Below are 18530 nucleotides of genomic sequence, written 5' to 3'. Positions count from 1 at the left end.
AAACCTTTATTCTGTATTCTTGTACGCGTGTTAAGTGTGTTATTCTTGTTTTCGTTTTGTATCGGCTCTTTTCCTTTCAATTATTAATACGGCTTCGTTTCGTTTTGTTTGATCTCACAGAAACCTGCGGAGTAACAACAAATCAACAAGCCCTTGTTTGCAGATGTTTCCCGTATACTCAACATTGTCTCAACCCGTCACCTAAGTAATAAGCACAAATTGCTCATCAATATCGCAAGAAGACGCACGCAAAAGCAGAACTTCATGAGGGTCAGGCATACTTGATTTGGGGGTTTAAGTTAGCTGATATGTTGAGTATATTTTTAAAAAAAGAACACATACTCCAACTTCGGTCTTCTTTTAACCTTACTACGACCAAATGTTTATATTTTTAACGAAGAAAATGAAAAAATGCACGCTAATTTACGTTCGCAAGGACACTAAATAAAGATGAAAAAAAAAACTTTTTTCGCCACTACACGTGCAGTGTTCCTGAGGAATTCGGCTTCTTTCTCCTTACGGCATGTGCACAAACCATTCAATGGCTATCTGAGAATATTCAGCTTTTTCGAATGAAATATTCAGCATACGAAAGCCTTGCTCAACCTTTTACTGATCAGGAGAAGATATACATCCCTGAAAAACAACGCGCCGAACGAACGAGCACCTAACACCTAACAAGCACACAGCGGTCGTTGTACCCCGAGCAGTACAGGTAATTGACCAAATATTGACAGGGATGGTTTCACAAGGGTCCTCTGAAGGCCCGGCCTTTGCCAATGCCTTTTCAATATTGGGCCGATTACCTGTGCTGCTCGGGACAGACAGCGTTCCACATCCTTTTGTGAGGAAATTTTTATTTCTACGTACTGAAGAAGCCAAACCGACTAGTTTCAGCACACCAGATGGTGCTCACCCTGTGGACATTGAGGTGCCGAAGGTGGTCTTGGTGTACTTTCTCGCTGCCGACTTCAGCATGCTGAAGGCTGGGCCTCCGTCCTTCGAAGCGATGGTGTTTTTTTCGCTGTCGTATTCCACGTCTGTGTAGAACACGACGTCACACAGCCCATCCGAGGGAACCATTGATCTCTTCACGCCAAGGTCCCCGAATGTACACGCGAGCAACTTGGGCGAGCCTGCAAGACCGCCCCGTACAGTTTGCATGTGCAGAGCTTTATTTGAGCGGGTGCAGGTTGCTCTTGCATATTTAGCTTCTTCCAAGATCAAAGCGAAAAGCGGCGCGAAACTACCGCTGGGAAGCATCAAATCTGGTTCGCCTTAGGAAGAGAACAGAAAATGTGATGTTAGTCTGACTCACCTTGGCACGTTAAACCCAGAAAAAAAAACAAAAAACAAAACCAGATTAGGTGATGTAGTTGTTGCTGTGGTATGATTTATAAAAACATTGCAGAAGCTAAAAGAACAGACGTAAGCCAAAGTTGTTTCCTGGAATTCGGCTCTAATCGAAAAAGGTCTGTATTCTTCAGATGCACTCCACAATTTTCGAGCCAGTGCTCTTCTGTACAGCACTCGCTGTAAAACACACAAGTACGACAAGCCTGCCCAGAGGTTGTACTTGAACGCTTCCTCACAGGGAAATTCCTGCTAGTAAACATGGTACGGCGCCATATACTTCAGCCTGAGGGGATCTCAAGGAGAGCATGTTAGGCTAAATATGTGTGGCCTAATGCAGTTTGTTTTTGCAAGAAGGGTGAACGCAGTACACATGATATCCATGCTTATTGCCTCCCTAAACAGTTAACTGTAATTTCTATATGAAGCTCTGTCCTCATCACAGCAGGAAAACGTTATTGGTCGTGTTCGGTGCACGTGGGTGCAACAACCTTCAAATCGCCTCGGACTGCACTACCAGCTGCAAATTAAACACAAGACAGCTGAAACGCGGAGAGATCTTTGCTGGAGGACGCTCAGTACTTGCGCACGCTAATTTGACTTCTTAGGCGCGAAGACTGTCGTTAAGAAGTGTTATTCAAGCGAGCTTCTATTCCCACTCCAGGAGCTAAAACGTTGATGTCTCAATGTTGGTGTGTTATTGCTCTTGACTGTGTTGATTTGTTGCCAGCAGTACATAGTACCACGGGTTCATTTGCGAACGAATGGGGTTGGCTTCTCTAGGAAGAAATGATTGCAAAAAATCAGTCTTTGAATACACCTCATGAAACGGAAATACATTTCAGTAACTTGCCCACTGGGTACAGCATGCATGACCACTACTGCCACTGAGCTAATTTTCCAAGGCTACTGAACTGCCATGGAGCATATACAATCTGCCGCTGTTTCGCCTGTGAATGATTCCGGGCATTTGAAACTGAGGAAAATGTGCACTTCATCATGGTCTTCAGTTTGGGATAGCGTCGGTAAAACGGGCATGTGGGTGTGGTAGGCCACGTACTTGGCGAAAGAAGCAAGAGTGGGAGGGCGCAATACAGTTATCGCTATTACTTAACAGCTATTGGGAGAATGAAAAGTAAGGCACGTTTTTTACGGCAATTATCTCTCACCACAATCTCTTCACCAGGATCCCAAATTTTTCGTGGTGGGCGCGCTTGCATACATCACAATTCCCGTATGAATCCACTCTACCGCGAAACAAAGTGCAATAGTGTACTATGATGTGCGACAAACAGCATCTCTGGTTCACATCAGGGAATGCCAAACAAGAAAGGAAAGAATAGTCGTCTCGAGAAAAATACTAACAGTTTGGTATTCCAATTAGTGGCAGAAAAAAAGAGCCGTTGTCAAAGGATGCAGACCATGACAGGGAATAGAGCTTCTCCTGAATAGTAGCTTACAACGGGACATCATATGACTGAAGTCAAAAAGTCATTTGAGCATTTTATTTTTTGGACCAGGAATCTGGATAGTACCCTGGTCGGTAGCGCGCGAATGGAAGAAGAGCGCTTGCTCTAAGTAACCGCGTGAGCGGCAGCCTCGTTTCTGGCACAATGTAGAAGTCATCATACCTCGTCCGCTTGGGGTCAGCAGGTTTAATTTCCCTTGGCATCGCTGATCTTAGGCTCAAAAAGAAGAAGAGTCGTAGAGCTCGAACAGAATGTGCTCAGTTTTCTTCGTACCAGATTCGGCCTTGAAGCTCAGGTTTCCCACACGCGCCCGTCGCTTCACGGCTTTCCGGCGTCGGCTGCTGTCGCTGAAGGAGCCCGGCACTGCGAGGGCGGCTGCGGCGTGCATGTCTACAACGGAGTGTGCTTCAGCATGAAAAACAAATAAAATAGGCTTAAAATTGCGCAATGTAAAACATGATGCTTGTTTTCTTGCATAATGCTGGAGGGTGTAAACCTTATCGGCAGCACAGGGGTGACAGCGCTCGGCTACTCAGCCAGAGTACCCGGGTTCAAACCCGACCGCGGCGGCCGCATCTCGACGGAGGCGAAACGCAAAGGTCGCCCGTGTGCACTGCGACATCAGGGCACGTTAAATATTCGCCAGGTGGTCGAAATTACTCCGGAGCCTTGCATTTCGGCATCTCTTCGTTCTTTCGCGCCCACCGTCCTCCCTTCCCTCACGGCGCAGCTGAGGACAGTTGAGGCGCAGTTTTCCGCCACAAAGTGAGACGCTTGTTATACCATTTATTTCCTAAAAAACATTATTATTTTTTACTTAGCACGCGTTCACTCCTGTAAATCGTGACAAACGAAACTTCGGCGGAAGAAAGTCGGGTTACCTTTTTTCTGCACGGCCGGATATCCAGTTCTCAGCTAGCGGTCGAAGTTGCCTTTGTGGAAATCTTAACATTATATACAAGAACAAGGTTGTATTCCATCTTAAAAAGAATAAAAGATCATCTAACAAATGAAATTTGTTATACATGAACTGATCCACTGGGTGTGCTGTCAGATACTGACATTTTCTGGTGTGTTCTCTTCCAGCCAAAAAGAATGCATTTAAATATTTTGCTTAGGAGAGCAGTAAGGTGGCCTAGTTGGTTCACATGCGTACTGAAGAAGTTGGTGCGGTCGCGTGATATAGCGCTCCTCTCTCTATCTACGCTTGTCCTCGTTTTTTTCACGCCAACTTCTTCTGAATTCAGTATAAACATGTTGCGCCGAGCACAGAACGATTCGTGTGATTCAAACACATGTGCGGTGCTCAAAAATGCTATACAGTAATTTGTAGCCCTAATCGAAAAGTAACTGTTATGCCCACTTGTGTTGGTTTAGCTTCACTCTGCCTTTCCGTTGTTTCTTTATCAAATAAACACTGTTTATCTTATTCAGTATCTCATAATCTCTTGATAAAGGGATTAAAATTACTGTAAAAGATTAATGGCTTGGTTTATGGTTTTTTGTGGTTTAACATCGCAAGGCGACTCACGCTATGGGGGACGCCGTAGTGAAGGACTCCGGTAATTACGATCACATGGTGTATTTTAACGTGCACTTACATCGCAGAGTACACAGGCATCTATAATTTTGCCTCTATCATAATTCGACCGCCGTGGTCGGGATCGCACCCGCGTCTTTCAGGTCAGCCGCCGAGGAACATAACCTCCGAGCCACTGCGGCGCCACTCTAAATAAATAATAATCTGAGCATCATCCGCGCAGGTGGTCCCCTTCCGCTTTAAGATATGTCTGCATGGCTTTCCCCAAAGCCCTGAACTTGAAGAGAAAAAAAAAGGCGGTGGTTTAGCTTTGGTTAAACCTGGACTGACACAACGGCCGAAAGAACTTGGCCACGCGGCCAACCACGTGACGACCCACGTAATCAGCCACGGCGCGACGCCGTCGGCAGCTGCTCCGCACCACGTGACCAACAATATGACAGCGTGGCGGAACCGCTACGCTGAAGGCTGGAAATGCTACCGTAATATAGCTATCGCTATTAAATCATACCCCTGAACAAAACCCCTTACAGCACAATACAGGGCCGACCAAAGCACGGAATTCCCTCTATCGTTCTGCTAGGGCATCTATGTTCTTCGAATATCCAGAAATATGCATCCTACATTTAAAGCGGTACGAAAAAGCGCCCGCAAGCCTGCTCAAGAAATGGGAAGGCCGCCCGGACACGCTCTACGTGGATGCAGCCGGTCCAACCCAAGGTCGGATAACCATCGCGATAACGAATCCCGAAGGCAAACTAATCAATTGCGCGTCAGTACGCCAGTCCGAGCCCGCTCACAAAGAGGACGCAGCCATCGCGCTTGCGGGAGCTACCAACCCAAACGCTAGTGTACTGACATATTCCCAAATTTCGCGCAGAAATATAAAAACTGCACTAATAACTCACTTAGACTTCACACTCCTAGCAAAACATCCTGCTGATCAAGCCTGAATGATATAGTTTCCTGGAGACATGCAACTAACGGGAGGGAATGATGTCGCTCACCGGCACGACCGAGCTCTCTTACATCGGGGTTCTTCTTTAGCTCACGTTGCAAATGAACACGTTACATAGCCTATAATCAGCTATGCCAAAAACCAACAGGGCTACTGACAGGTGGGATATGTATACCCGGCACGTCACAAAACTGTAGACAGTAAGGAAGAACAGACCATTCGCTGACTACAGAAAGACGCTAGAAATTAGAGTTCCCACACAATGGCGAAAAAGCTACGGATTTTGACATGATATTGGCATATCATTTCAATCGCTCTATTGAGAGGCTTCCTAATCCCTATTTCGAGCAATGGGAGATCATTCGCCAAAGCGAGGACCAAAGCAGCAACGAGGACTCACCCGCAGGGTCCACGCTGCTGCGCCCGCCAATGGGCTGCCGGAATAGCTGACCACATAAGACTGAGAATTGCCATGCATTCACGAAAGTTTTAAGACATAAATAAAGCGAACTCAAAAATAATTATTTCATTAATAGTGTTCATTTCAACGGCTGTAAGTAATTTATACCTGGCCGCAAATCATCGGTTCTCTAACTGCTAAAAAATGCGCTGTATCGAAAGCAGTCTCCGGACGGGGGTTGTGCGAAAGTCGTTTAGGGAAACATTGTATTGCATCGAAATCTGCGAAAACATAATCATCGCGAGCTCTCTTAGTCTTGTTTTCTTGGCTTGAGCTATTCAAAGTCCCGTCGGCAAGGGAAGCGAAGGGGCATGAAGCAGGGGAGCAGCAGAAAAAGTAAAGTCTGGAGGAGGACGGTAGCCGTGCTAAGTGGTTTCTGTTGAAAGGAAATGGTGCAGTAACTGTCTCACTACCCGACGAACACCTCAACTACGCCTTAAGTGAAAGGAGGACGAAAGTAGAGAAGAATGACGTAGTGGAGGATTCCGAATATTGGAATAATTTAGACCACCCGGAAATCTTTAACGTGCACTTACACCGCATAACACACGGCAATATTTGCGTTTTGCCTCCACCGAGACGCGGCGGCCGCGTTGCCATGGAGGAGGAACGCAAAAGTGCCCGTAAAGTGGTTACACACACGCGCAAGCGTTTCATTGACGCGGCGCTAGCTATCCACCGGGGACGGGCTCCGGTGGCACTATGAGTGACTAAAAAAGAAATAGCCCCGGCAGGTTCCCCTTCTATTACTCTAGTGAATCACTGCAAAATAACAGAATCAACGTTACAATGTCTCTCTATGATAAAAAGATCGAAATCATTTAGCCTACAATTTCTTGTTATTAACTTTTGCAGCGATAGCTGTTAAGCGCCTGTTCGTTGTAGTCTGTCGTAGCCTGTCGTAGTCATCTGACTAACCATTGGCTGCGATGCCATGGACACCACTCGGAAGGTAGTTCCGGTGCAAAGACGAAGGCATGGCGTGAACGGAGCAATGCGCAACCAGTGGGTGGTTACCACACGAACCATCAAGAGGATGATTACCGGGCAAAGAGCAAGGTGTCGGGAAAGGGGAAGAATTTTCAGTCGGAAGATGTCGCCCTGGAAGGAGTAGGGAATGTCGACAGCGTAAGAAGGTGCACCCAGTCGGCGGCTGTCACGGAAACCATGTGGAGGCTTCATGGCGAGAGCATAGGAAGCAGTAACCAGAAGATGGTGACAACCGTAATTGTCCAGGAAGGGGGTTACCATGGAAGGAGGAGGATGGAGAGGAAGCAGAGAAATCCCCAACCGGAGTATGACTACTGTGGAAGAGGAAGGTATCGAGACAGCGTGAGAAAGTGTAACCGGCGCGTGGTTGCCACCACAGGTTGCCACCAACCAATCGGAGTCTGGCTACTCAAGAGCGGGAAGGAGAGTTGCCGTAGAAGGAGGCTACGGCGAGGGTGTAGGAAAAAGGAAGTGGCAGAAAAATTTTAGGCCAGCACTAAGGCTGAGTGAAGAAGAGCGCTTTCACTATAAGCAACGGTCATGCACGGCCGCATCATTTCAGGAAAGATTTACCGCTGTCCGTTCCTTGTACACTTGAAATAAGCACGTTTATTTGTCCCTGGCACTGCAGATCTTAGGCTCAGAAAAAGGACGAATTGTTCGCTAGTTTTCCGGAAAGCGGGTGCAGAAAATGTTCAATTGTTTTCGTACCAGATTCGGCCTTAAGGCTGAGGTTTCCCAAAAGTGCTCGTCGATGCACGGCTCGTCGGCGCTGACTGCTGCTGTCATTGATGTACACAGGCACCGTCATGGCGTCTGCGGAGGGCAGTTCCAAGTGTCCGAGGTCTGCTTCGGCGTTGTAGCAATAGGCTGAAAACCAGTTGTACTGGTCCCATGTTTTGCCTTCGGGCAGACTGAGCTCGAAGTCCACGCCATGTAATTCACGAAGCTCCTCCTCACTGCATAACAACGGTGCCAGTCGCACTAAGACCACTAAAATGCACAGACCAAGGTGGCAGTACGTAAGGACATAGATTACATTGGGACTAAAAAAAGAAAAAAAGAAAAAAGAAAAATGGGTCCCTGCCCGCATACACCACTAAGTATAGCGGGCAAGGTGGAAGTACCTAACAAAGCTAACGAGGAAGAGGCGATCAGTAAGCCAATAGCGCTACATCTCTGTTCTCTTATTCAGACCTGGCCACAGGCCGTAGCCTTTTATATGCGCGGGATACGTGAGCGAAGCCACATTTAAGTGTAAATTATGGAGGCAGTGTTAGAGTACGCGCGTGCGCATGAAAACACCTCATCGCATACACCCACTCAGCTCCTTGGCGAAGGAATCGCTAAGTAGCGTTAGCTCTGTCATTACAGTGTTGTTGAGTTAATTAGTTTCGCCTCAAAATTATGTGCAGTTACACTGACGCGGAGAGCATAAAATGAAGCTACATGAATTCACTCTCTTACAGTATGCATTTCAAACAAAATATTGGACAGCGATGTGAAAGCATATTTTTGTAACGCGGATTTTGATAGAAATTCTGGTAAGTGTTAAGATGTGAAGCTTATAACATAAAAAGCAAAACATTAATGACAAATTTTGAAAGCTGCAAACATTTTCCCCTTTTATGCATAAAAATGGTGTGCTACATGAGGTGACGCATAGCAGGGGGTGGTGGCGGGCGGCACCAAACCAAGAATTTTCCTTATTGTTTTGAAGACGTCCTACAGCGCACCGCCTGTGGTAGTGCGATCAGGAGGCGCGTTAAATTCTGTCTTTATTCAGCCACCGTGCGCTGCGCGCTCCAAACATCACTTTACTACTTCTCACCGCTAAGCTGGTAATGATAGGTGGCCTGCCGTTTGAGTGTCAATGCTCAATGCGATTTCGTAAGCAGACCTAGTCACTAGCCCGAGCACCCGAGGCCACTTCATGTTTTTTGAGGCTCAGGGTGTAGGCTGGCCGTGGCCAGGCATGTAGCATCATTCTCCGCATAACTTCTGCCATTGGCTACGCTGTAGAGCAGGCTGTCACAACGCGATGCAGAAATTGTGCACCAGGCGGAGTGAGGTTGTATTATTCCAACAAAGATTACGACTAATACAACGCAAATATATTTGGCGCAGAGAACGCTGTAATGGAATGCAAGTCATCTCACAGTATAACCGACCTACGAGGGGGGGGGGGGGGGGGTAAAGATAAAAGAAGCCGAGAAGAATGTGGAAGTTGTGTCTAAAGTATACAGGGTGACAAGCATGCGCAGTATGCTGACGACTTTACGATTCGGACCTGCGACGGCTCACTTGAGAACATGCAGGAAAGGCTAGAATGTGCGGCGGATGCCAGGCATGATTAAGATAAAATTTGGAGGGGACACTGCCTTAAGGGTATGGCATGACACGGCCGCTCGATCGAGCGGCCGTGGACATGGTTTGACATGGTAGCTCTGCCTTGAGGGTATGACATAGTAGTGTAATGGCTTTATGCCCTTATATGCACAATGGGTCATTCTCTACTTCAAATGCATAGATCCCTAGGAGACCTCATACCGCTACAGTTCAGTGGTGCAATGATCAGGCGATCCGCCACTGCCCCGCGACGGCAGCTGCTACCATTAGGTGGTTTGTGCGAGCCAAGGTGTTCTGCCATCGGAATATGGTCTTGCATCAAATATTCCTTGACCCATTAAAATTTACCAGTGCAAAATTTGACACGAGTTCTGACCTTATGACCAGGTAAGGCACTTATTGCTGTCGGCGACGCCGAATGTCATCTGTGTTTAGGGAGCACGTTCGCCCAATAAATCGTTTTGGTTCTACGCCATCCTTGTTTTTTGCCAGGCGCAAGGTGACCAACCTTGTCGTCAAAGCTGCGTGACATCAACACGAGGAGGCGTCACCAGTGTTGTTGTTGCAACACCAACCGTGAGACTAACGAGCTCATCAATCAACTGCGCACATCTGCTAGACGACAGTGTACCAGGCACAGTCACATGGATTTCACGGACATCATCACAAAGCACGCGAGAACAGATACAACCCGAGCCCAGTCTGAACGCAGAGGAAATGAGCGCATTCCCGGCCCGGCACGTCCTGAAATCCCGCGTCACTTCACTGCTTCATGATAATCGTCATGTGTACTTACTCTATCTTAATGGCGTTCTTCTTAAGGATTTTTCCCGTTCCGACCGAGAAGAATGTGGCTGCGACATGCGAGAGAAGAATATAAGTTGAGTCCACTTAATGAAAACAAAAAATTAGAGATTATTTACGACATTCAATTAAGTACGGAAGCAGGGGCTTTTTGGGGGGAAAGGCTGTTTTTACTGGTTTTAGATACATGAAATGACCGAACGTAGGCACACATATGAGGACTGATTCAATTTTCTTTCGTTTTTAGCGGACACGCAAGCGACAATTTTGCTGAGACGGAACCACCCCTTAGCAAAAACTAATACATTTGGAATATACTTCGGGATATTTGTAAGGTATTTTAAAAATATGTTGTATTCATGAATGCACTAAAAATATTCCGGAAATATGTTCCTAAAATTTTATGCTTGGTATTCGAAATAAATTCTTAAAATTTTCCAAAAATGCATCACTCAAAGCATGTTTCGAGCAAGTTTCAAATACATGAAAAAAATATGAATGCGGTTTTAGCATCCTGCCGATATATTATAGGTGTGTTTAGTAAATACGAAATTAATTCGTCTTAAGTATACGTAAATTAAAGCATGTTTCGAGCACGTTTCAAGCGTGTGAAAAAATATGTATCTGGTTTTAGCATCTTGTCAATGTATTAAAATGTGCTTTTGTAAATAATAAATAAATCCGCCTGGAGTATACTCCAATTTTAACAACAGGCAGTCCTTTTAATAATATTTGAAGTACAATTTTGGCTGCCGTAGAACAATCTAGTACTCGAAATCGCGTTTCGGGCATTGACCTTTGCGTGTTGGCTATGTATTGAATGTGTACTTTCGCCGATATGACATTAATTCGACCAAATTATACTTCAATTCTAACGAATCAGCTGTCCGCTAGAAAGTATTTAGAGCACACTTCAAGCTGCCATTGAACAGTTAGTGCTCGAAATCGTGTTTCGGGAAATGAAATTTTGGCACTGAGTTTAAAGTGTACTTTCGTAAATAGAAAATTAATTCGTGCATAGTATAGTTCAATCCTAAAAATTTGTAGCCCACGTCAGCATATTTGCAGCACACTTCAAGCTGCCGTGGAACAACCTCGTGCTCGAAATCACGTTTCCGGGAACAGTGAAAACTCTCCCTTTTCTGTTGTTCATTTGATTATGCTAACTTCTAGCAGAAAGGCAATCACCACTTATCTCAATTGCGCGTGGACAGCGTGATAGCATTATACCGGCAATGACGTCATGCCCGCCTCCGGACCCAAACATGCCAGCGAAAAAGACCCCAACTGGCAAGACAGACTGGCTCCCATAGACGCCCATGAATTTGTTGGTTGACAGTTCGACTGCTGACCGATGCCTAACGCAAGTCACGACTAACAGTTCGGTTATAGGGAGACAATTTGGGGGCCCACAATCTTTGCACAAAAAGCTCCTCACCGGGCAAGATAATGTGTCTCCTCTAGGGCGGTATATATAAGCCAAGCCAAGTATCACACTTTTCGGCGGAGTTCCTGTTTGCTGATGTCCCTTTCCTTCGGCATTTCCTTGTGCGGAGACGTCATTCCCGTTCCGGCCCCGTCACGTGACCTTCCATTGTCACAGGCTTCTTTATGACACGGTGTTTTCTCTGGGATTGTCTGTCTCTTGATGTTTATAGCCAGTTCAGTCATGACTTCTGATGTCGACAACATTGATCAGTATAAACAGGTGAATCGGACTAGTACATGTTTTTCAGGCCGAGCTGAAGTGCATATTTTTAATATATTAATTGTGTATTTTACTGTGTACGTATATTTTAGTACATTTTTGATGTATAATAAGCATGCTATGCGGACAGAAAATGCATTATTATTATTATTATTATTATTATTATTATTATTATTATTATTATTATTATTATTATTATTATTATTATTATTATTATTATTAATGCTCATAATTTTTTCTACCATACTTACAAAGCCTTTTTTCGCTAAGGGACCGGATTAATTCTGCGTCGAATACATCGATCAGCGGGAAGTGCCTCGCGCTGGGCACACGCACGCAAGAAACCATTTTGCTTGGCTATGAAAGTCCTGGTTAGTGCTTTCGCAATAAAAAAACAATGTATGGAGGCACTGCTCATTTGCTTGTGTTTCCAATTAAAACGGCGCTTTGTTTTGGATGACTATACGCAGCCCTCGAAGGAGAAAAAGCGTGTTAACAAAGCTGCTGGCGTGAAAGACATTTGGGATGCTCAAGCTCCCGAACAATGTGGGCTACAACGCCGTGACTTGACGATTTGGAAGCGGAAAAGTAATTACGTTCGTCCATCAGCCCGGTTCTGTCCCATTCTGGATGAAGGCCCCTTCCACTAATCTTTACTAAATCCTTTCCTGCTCCAGCTATCGTCCCCTTATTCTAAGCGAACTCTTCCCCCACTCCCCACACTCCCCACTCCCTTTATGGACATCACGTCTCTCTTCCAATTCCTTATCTCTCCCTACAATAAAGCTAGAACGCGAAAATTATATCTCGATAGGAGGACTACTGTGTAGCAGTGCAGAAGTAATGTGTTGTCCCGCAGAGTAGACGCACCGCATCCCCTTTCGCTTCAGCTATATCGCCGGCAACATGGGACTAATGCAGCGTCCACACTTCGCGGACGCAGCGTTTCGCATATTCGAAAATAAAGAAACCGTGCAGGCGGCATGGAATAGATTAACGCGGAAACTGCGTTTCCCTCGACCACGTAGTCATTATGCTAATGTTGCCAGTCTCGTCATATATGTGCTTTTTAATGGTGCATTACGTCAGTATCAGACCTCGTCCTTTGCTTCGAACGTATACAGAACTCCTCCTGTCTAGGAGGAGCACATGCAGCGCATTTACTCGCAACGCATATTTTCGACCTGCATGGGACACTTCCAACAATAACAGGGATCTACATCGGTCGTCCATTGAGCGCAAGAGACGCTCCCTCAAAATTGTCATTAGATGGTAACGATTCCTTTAAGGCTTTTTGCATGTACATTTCTACCACCTATGATACAGCAATCACACAACTGTTACATTCTGCATTCCTTCCTGCGTGCATTGCGCCCGCACCCTGAATATTACGTTTTCCTGCTTTACCAAAACATTGCGATTAGCCACGCGTGCTGTTTCGCAGTGCTATTTGTCGCGTCCGCAGTGCTATTTCAACCGATGCAGCCTTGCATACTGAGCTAAGCATTAATTGGCATTAGCTCCTATTCTGGGTAAGCTTAAGTAAAGTAAATGTAGTGTCGAAACCGGAGGGGGGGGGGGGGGGGGACATCTTAACCTGACCATGAAGCCTATCCTGTAGAAAACGTTCCTAAACTTTCCGTGTGCTCGTGGTATCTAGCAGGAAAAACTTTAGTACAGCTTATGTCCGAACGTGTATCCAACCAACAACGGCGGAAGCAGAGCAGCCACCTTTCCCGGTGCCTCAGACATCGCCACACTGTCACAACCCACGCCTTATTTTGGTACCGACTACCTAGCGGAAAACCGACCGCTTTTGTCACGCTTCACTATCTGAGATGCGACAGTAAAAAACAATGCTGCCCGGTATTCGAAGAAACAACACTTCTGAAAAAATGCTATTATAAGTTGACACGCGCAAGCGTGGATCAGCCAAGATTGCTAAGCTTAAAGACGAATGCGTTAGCACGCCCTCTCTTTCCCTTTCGGACAAAGGGATTGCATTTCCTGCTGGTTTTATCTGTTTTTAACCATGCTTTTATTGACACGTTTTGCATTCCCTTTCTATATTTTGTTTTCAGCCTTCCTAGAGTGTTCATATTCCATGTCATACGTCTTTCATCATTCTGTGTTTAGTTGTGTTGCAGCGTTAATTGTCCGCTGTAATTTTTGTATGCTTCGGGCAATGCGCCCGCATCTTTTTTGAGTTCAGTCATCCCGAACGCTCCTTAATGTCCTCATATTATCCTCGTTTTTTTCATTACAGATATCATGTGTGGAATGCCTTTGAATTTTTGTTGTTTCTCTCGTTGCGTTCTTTTCTGAAAGAAAAAAAGAGGAATTGAAAAAGTTTTGATGAAGTATTCTAGCTGTTTTAGATACAGCCAGTCATACTTGTGTAATTTTTCACCTTGTCGGGTAAAGATCGTGGCTTGGCTCCTCACCATATCGGCATAGAATCTTGGCCGTCTAATCTGTTCGGTTCCTTGGTGTTACGCTTTTGCCTGCTATATTTTCTTTTCCCCTCGTGTTCTTATTTTTGTAACCCCGCTGGGCGTATTGTTTTGTGTGGATTGGCAATTTTCTGAAATTAAAGTTGAAGTCAGCGCTTGCCTGTCCTCGAGTCTTTTTGTGCTCTCTCGTGCTGCGGCGCGCTGCTGAGAACGATGCAACAACGACTATCCCGACAGATTCTCCCATTTAAGTCTTCGTCTAAGTTCTTATATTCGTTCTACCCCCGCGAATGCTCGGCAGTTGCGCGGCTTAGTAATTAAAGCGGACTACTTTTCTCTTGTCTTCATCCTTCATTCGTTCGTTCTGAGCCTGTCAATGTTTGGCGCCGGTAGCGCTGCCTTGATATCAAGGCCGTGCAATTGAGCTTGCAGAGGGAAGAAATAGAAACGCTCACATATGTTGCCAACGGCAGTTTACACTCCCACATGAAGGTGCGAAAGTCGCCAAGGCTGCTGATGGCTGCTGCATTGAAACCAGAGGACAGTGGCAATCAATATTGCTATCATTTTCACTTTGAGTGTCAGGTAAAGCGCGCCAAGCAAGGGGTGGAGCGAGCGACTTTATATCGCTACCGCGCACAAAATAAAGAAGCGGGTGCATAGGACGATACCTAAAAACGCGGAGCGCCACAGGAGGGCGAAAGCGCTGTCAGCACTGGTTGATGGCGGCCGGTTATCAAGCCGCGAAAGCAGCCATGGTGACCTTGGCCACGGCTCAACCGGTAGATCACAAATGGCCGAAACCACTGCCGCCGAGTCCGGCAGTCAATAGATCAATATTTAGCCGAATTCGGCTACAGTCATTTATGAACAGTCCTAGGCTGGACTACACCATTACTACAATGAATTTCTGGCTCGTGCCAATTGATGGTGGTATTCACTACAAATTTTTCTGATAGATAGGGCTTTGGTGGCCTCTATTCACGTTACGACTGCTCCTAAGGTCATCCTTCGCCGGCCTGCTTACTGCTCTTTGGTCAGTAGAGACTGTACAGTTGACCCTCCGGTGGCCACTTGGCAAGTTTTTAGTGTATCTCCATATGCGCGTTCTTTGCCTCACTGTACAAAAGCATCCACCATCGATACCACACGCGGGCAAGTAGCGACCTTTCGAAGCCAAAGCACCAGCGAATAGAGCTTTTATGTAAACAAGAATGCATGAAAAAGTATTTCCGGGGTGAAATTCTGGGTGCATCTGGAAATGCATAATCTACATGTTGTTCTTCTGCATATCTTCCCATTGCTTTTAATAATTCCCGAAAAAAGTAAGCTTTTTTTCGTTGCTTTTTCAAAGCATTCGAAACTACGTAGCCTGGTACGACCACTAGCGCCGGGCTTTTAACACCGCAAAACAACAACTAAAAACAGACTGTTAAAAAACGAATTAAAAGTGACAGCCAACAATTAACACGATAACAGAGCTAAAAACAAAAGAAATATTACGGCTGAAGTCTAAAAGACTAAAAAAAAAACGCGTGTAAAATGTGCCTGTGAAACCAAGGCTAAACTGAATAAAACTAGACAGGAATGGAACATCTTTGCCCGAGAGGGGAAAAGAGGGCGTGCTGACGCATTGGTCTTTGAGTTCGGGAATCTTGCGGCTTCCACTATTTTGCGAGTCAGCTTATTGTGGCACTTGTGAAAACATCGTTTTTTTTTTCAAAAGCGGGGAGCATTGTTCCTTATGTCACATTTCCGGCAGTGAGATGGCAAGTTTCTGAAAGAAAAACATATGAAACATGAACCTTGACTGTCACATTTCGGGTCCATTACCTTACCGCACACTGTCACAAAAGAAGCTGTCACGGTGTCGGTAGCTACAGACAGACACCTTTCTGTCGCTCCAAATAATTGCTTGCCAGTCACCCCACCAGCCCACCGCCAAAATGTATTCGCTGCGCAGCAAACACCGACCCTCTTCCACACGATATGACAATATGCGAGCATCCCCGGAAACTCCCATCCCTTAGCTAACTAGACTTTAATGGGTAGAGTGGGTTTCTCTAACATCTAAGTGAATACTAAGCATATCTTCCTTAAATCACCTGTGCGACAAAGCCTTTGTAATTCGCTTTATATATACCACATTACACATATCTACAACAGTAGCCACACGCTTGCGACGTCACTTCGCGTTCTGCTCACCATCGCTCGCGATCTTAAGTGCGGCGCCGAGCTGTAGCTTTCAAGGGAAAGGGGGTGGGGGGTAATGCCAGACTACTATCCACGCTGATGGCGCTGGCACACTGCATTGTCTGCTACTTGGCTAGCCTTGGGCATGCTCCTGGGGCGGTTGTCCTCCTCTCTCGAGCTTCCAGCTACCTTCGCGTCCTAGTAAGTCTCAGTAAACCTTCCCTGAGTACGTCAACTTTTCGCGGTGAGAATGTTTTACGCATTTCGAACTTGGAGGGAGTAGCGTTTGGCGACTGGTTTTTTTTTTAACGCAAGAGCGTTAGTGAACACATCTCGGAAAGCATTGTCCGGAGTAGGTATAGGCGTTGGCGACCGTTTGAAGCCTGGCAGCAGGAGCAACCGGCCGCTGCGGTAACCTACAAAGCCATCTAGACCACGTGGTATTGTGGCGTCATCACGACTTACCCACCCGATTGTTATGAAATTGACCGTTGTGCAAGGTGGCAGTTAAATCAATGACTGGTAACGAGAAGTTGCTCGCGGAGAGCAACCTTGGTCTCACTAGGCCCACAGTGGACAGCACCTGCCATCTCAGTGCAGTGGCTCATCGCTTAACCCCTTAGTGAGTGAATTTTTTTTCTGGCTAAAAAATTTATATTGAGCTTTATTTAGGCCGAAATGATCCATATCATGATCAGTTTTCAGGACTATCTGGTTTCTTCGCTTTAGCAAAATATTGTCGCTTATTATTACACATGTGCTGTTAAGGGTACTTTTGATGAAAATATAAAACTGCAATTAAACACCCTTAACTGAATGTGTTACGCAATACACAACCACAGAATGGTAATTTCTTTAGAGGAAAACATTTTTGGGATATCCATTCAAACTAGCCCCTGAAATGTACGACTGTAACGCTTCTGGAGCGTTTACACGTATCGCATTTCTTGCAGAGCAAGTTGAACAAAACACCTGGAACCTGGCGGGGTGTCTTGAAGCAGATTACTATTTCTCGTCCAAGTCAAACCTAATCAGAGCGACAACTGCAGGCCGGCGTAAAGCGCATTTGCTTCCCTAGGCAAAAGGGCAAATAGTCTCTTTGTCTAGGCAGCTTTCAAAAGTAAGCAGCGCCACCTAGGCGCCATGCGGTTTGTTGCCTTGATGAGCGGTTTTATTTCAGAGTTTAAAGGGGCTGCTGGGTTTCTATTATCGCGCATACCTTTCTGCGTTATCTAGGAATACGCTCACGCAAATGGTTCTTTTTTTCGGCACGCCATGTTTTCCTTCCTAAAATTTCTTATTTCCTTTGCCATCCATGGTCTTTCTCCTTTCTGTGCAGTCATCACGCATGTCCCATTCCTCTTTTAAATAAACATAATTTGGGTGCATCCGTCTGACGACTTTTTTGCATTTTAAGCGCTGCTTCCTGGCCTTTATTACTTCGCACTTCAAAAAGAGGTATAGCTTCATTACTGCTTTTTTTAGTCCTTTATACATCAAATCTGTCTTCAGCTTTCTTTGTCTCCCACGCTTTTTTCTGCCTTCACCAACAGAAGATCGTCTTCTTCGTCGTCTTCTCAAAGCACACTAGTGCAGCTTTTGACACCATCTGCCGAACGGATATAGGCCGAGAAAAGAGACGAACACAGCGCACAGGACATAGGACCTAACTTTTCCTTCCGCCACAAAATCTGACAGTGTCCTATCACAGATTTAGTTTTAAACAGTAATTATTAAAGAATCTCTAGATTGCAGGCATTTTTATTCTGCAGCCGAAAGTATGAAACTGCAAAGAGTTACAAAATTAGTCATAACTGCATGTTTCGCCATGTGTGATACGCAAGTATATACTCCTCTCCCAGAGCAGTCTGAAGAAACAGCGCGCAGCAGATCCTCTCATCGAACAAATAAGTGCTATTTCATGGCCTAATATTTAAAAAAAAACTGTCTCCTGTTAAAACGCAGTGAAAAATTCCTGCATCTGCCGAATTTGCGCAACAAACGCTCAAGACTACCTCCGCACACTTTTGAAAGAGAATTACAAAACAAATCCTTCTCAAGGTCAAGTAACTGCGAGCGTGGCTTCCGAACAGCGATCACTGCAATAAAAAATCTGTAATAAATAATTTCTTGTTCTTAGCACAAGCAAAAAGCACCGTATCTTTATGATACAGTATGCGGTAAAGCGTGAACCGCTGCACTACTCCGCCAGTTGTGGTATGAGGGCTCCCAGCGATCTATGAACATAAAGTA

General features: G+C 45.5%; 1 protein-coding gene across 2 annotated transcripts in view; it reads right to left on the bottom strand.

Moving 5' to 3' along the window:
- The window catches only part of LOC144132685 (uncharacterized), a 114025-nt gene that overhangs the window by 27910 nt on the left and 67585 nt on the right, over positions 1 to 18530 (bottom strand). For both annotated transcript variants that reach the window (XM_077665280.1, XM_077665279.1), the window contains 4 exons: positions 9916 to 9973; positions 7482 to 7729; positions 3096 to 3227; positions 917 to 1136 (listed from right to left, as the gene is read on the bottom strand). In XM_077665280.1, the coding sequence (XP_077521406.1) occupies positions 917 to 1136; positions 3096 to 3227; positions 7482 to 7729; positions 9916 to 9973 (658 nt within the window). The remainder of the gene's footprint in view (positions 1 to 916; positions 1137 to 3095; positions 3228 to 7481; positions 7730 to 9915; positions 9974 to 18530) is intronic.

Source organism: Amblyomma americanum, chromosome 5, assembly GCF_052857255.1.
Source record: "Amblyomma americanum isolate KBUSLIRL-KWMA chromosome 5, ASM5285725v1, whole genome shotgun sequence".
In the NCBI taxonomy this organism is placed as follows: domain Eukaryota; kingdom Metazoa; phylum Arthropoda; class Arachnida; order Ixodida; family Ixodidae; genus Amblyomma; species Amblyomma americanum.
The sequence above is the reverse complement of the archived record's forward strand: the minus strand, read 5'-3'. Positions and strand labels throughout refer to the sequence as shown.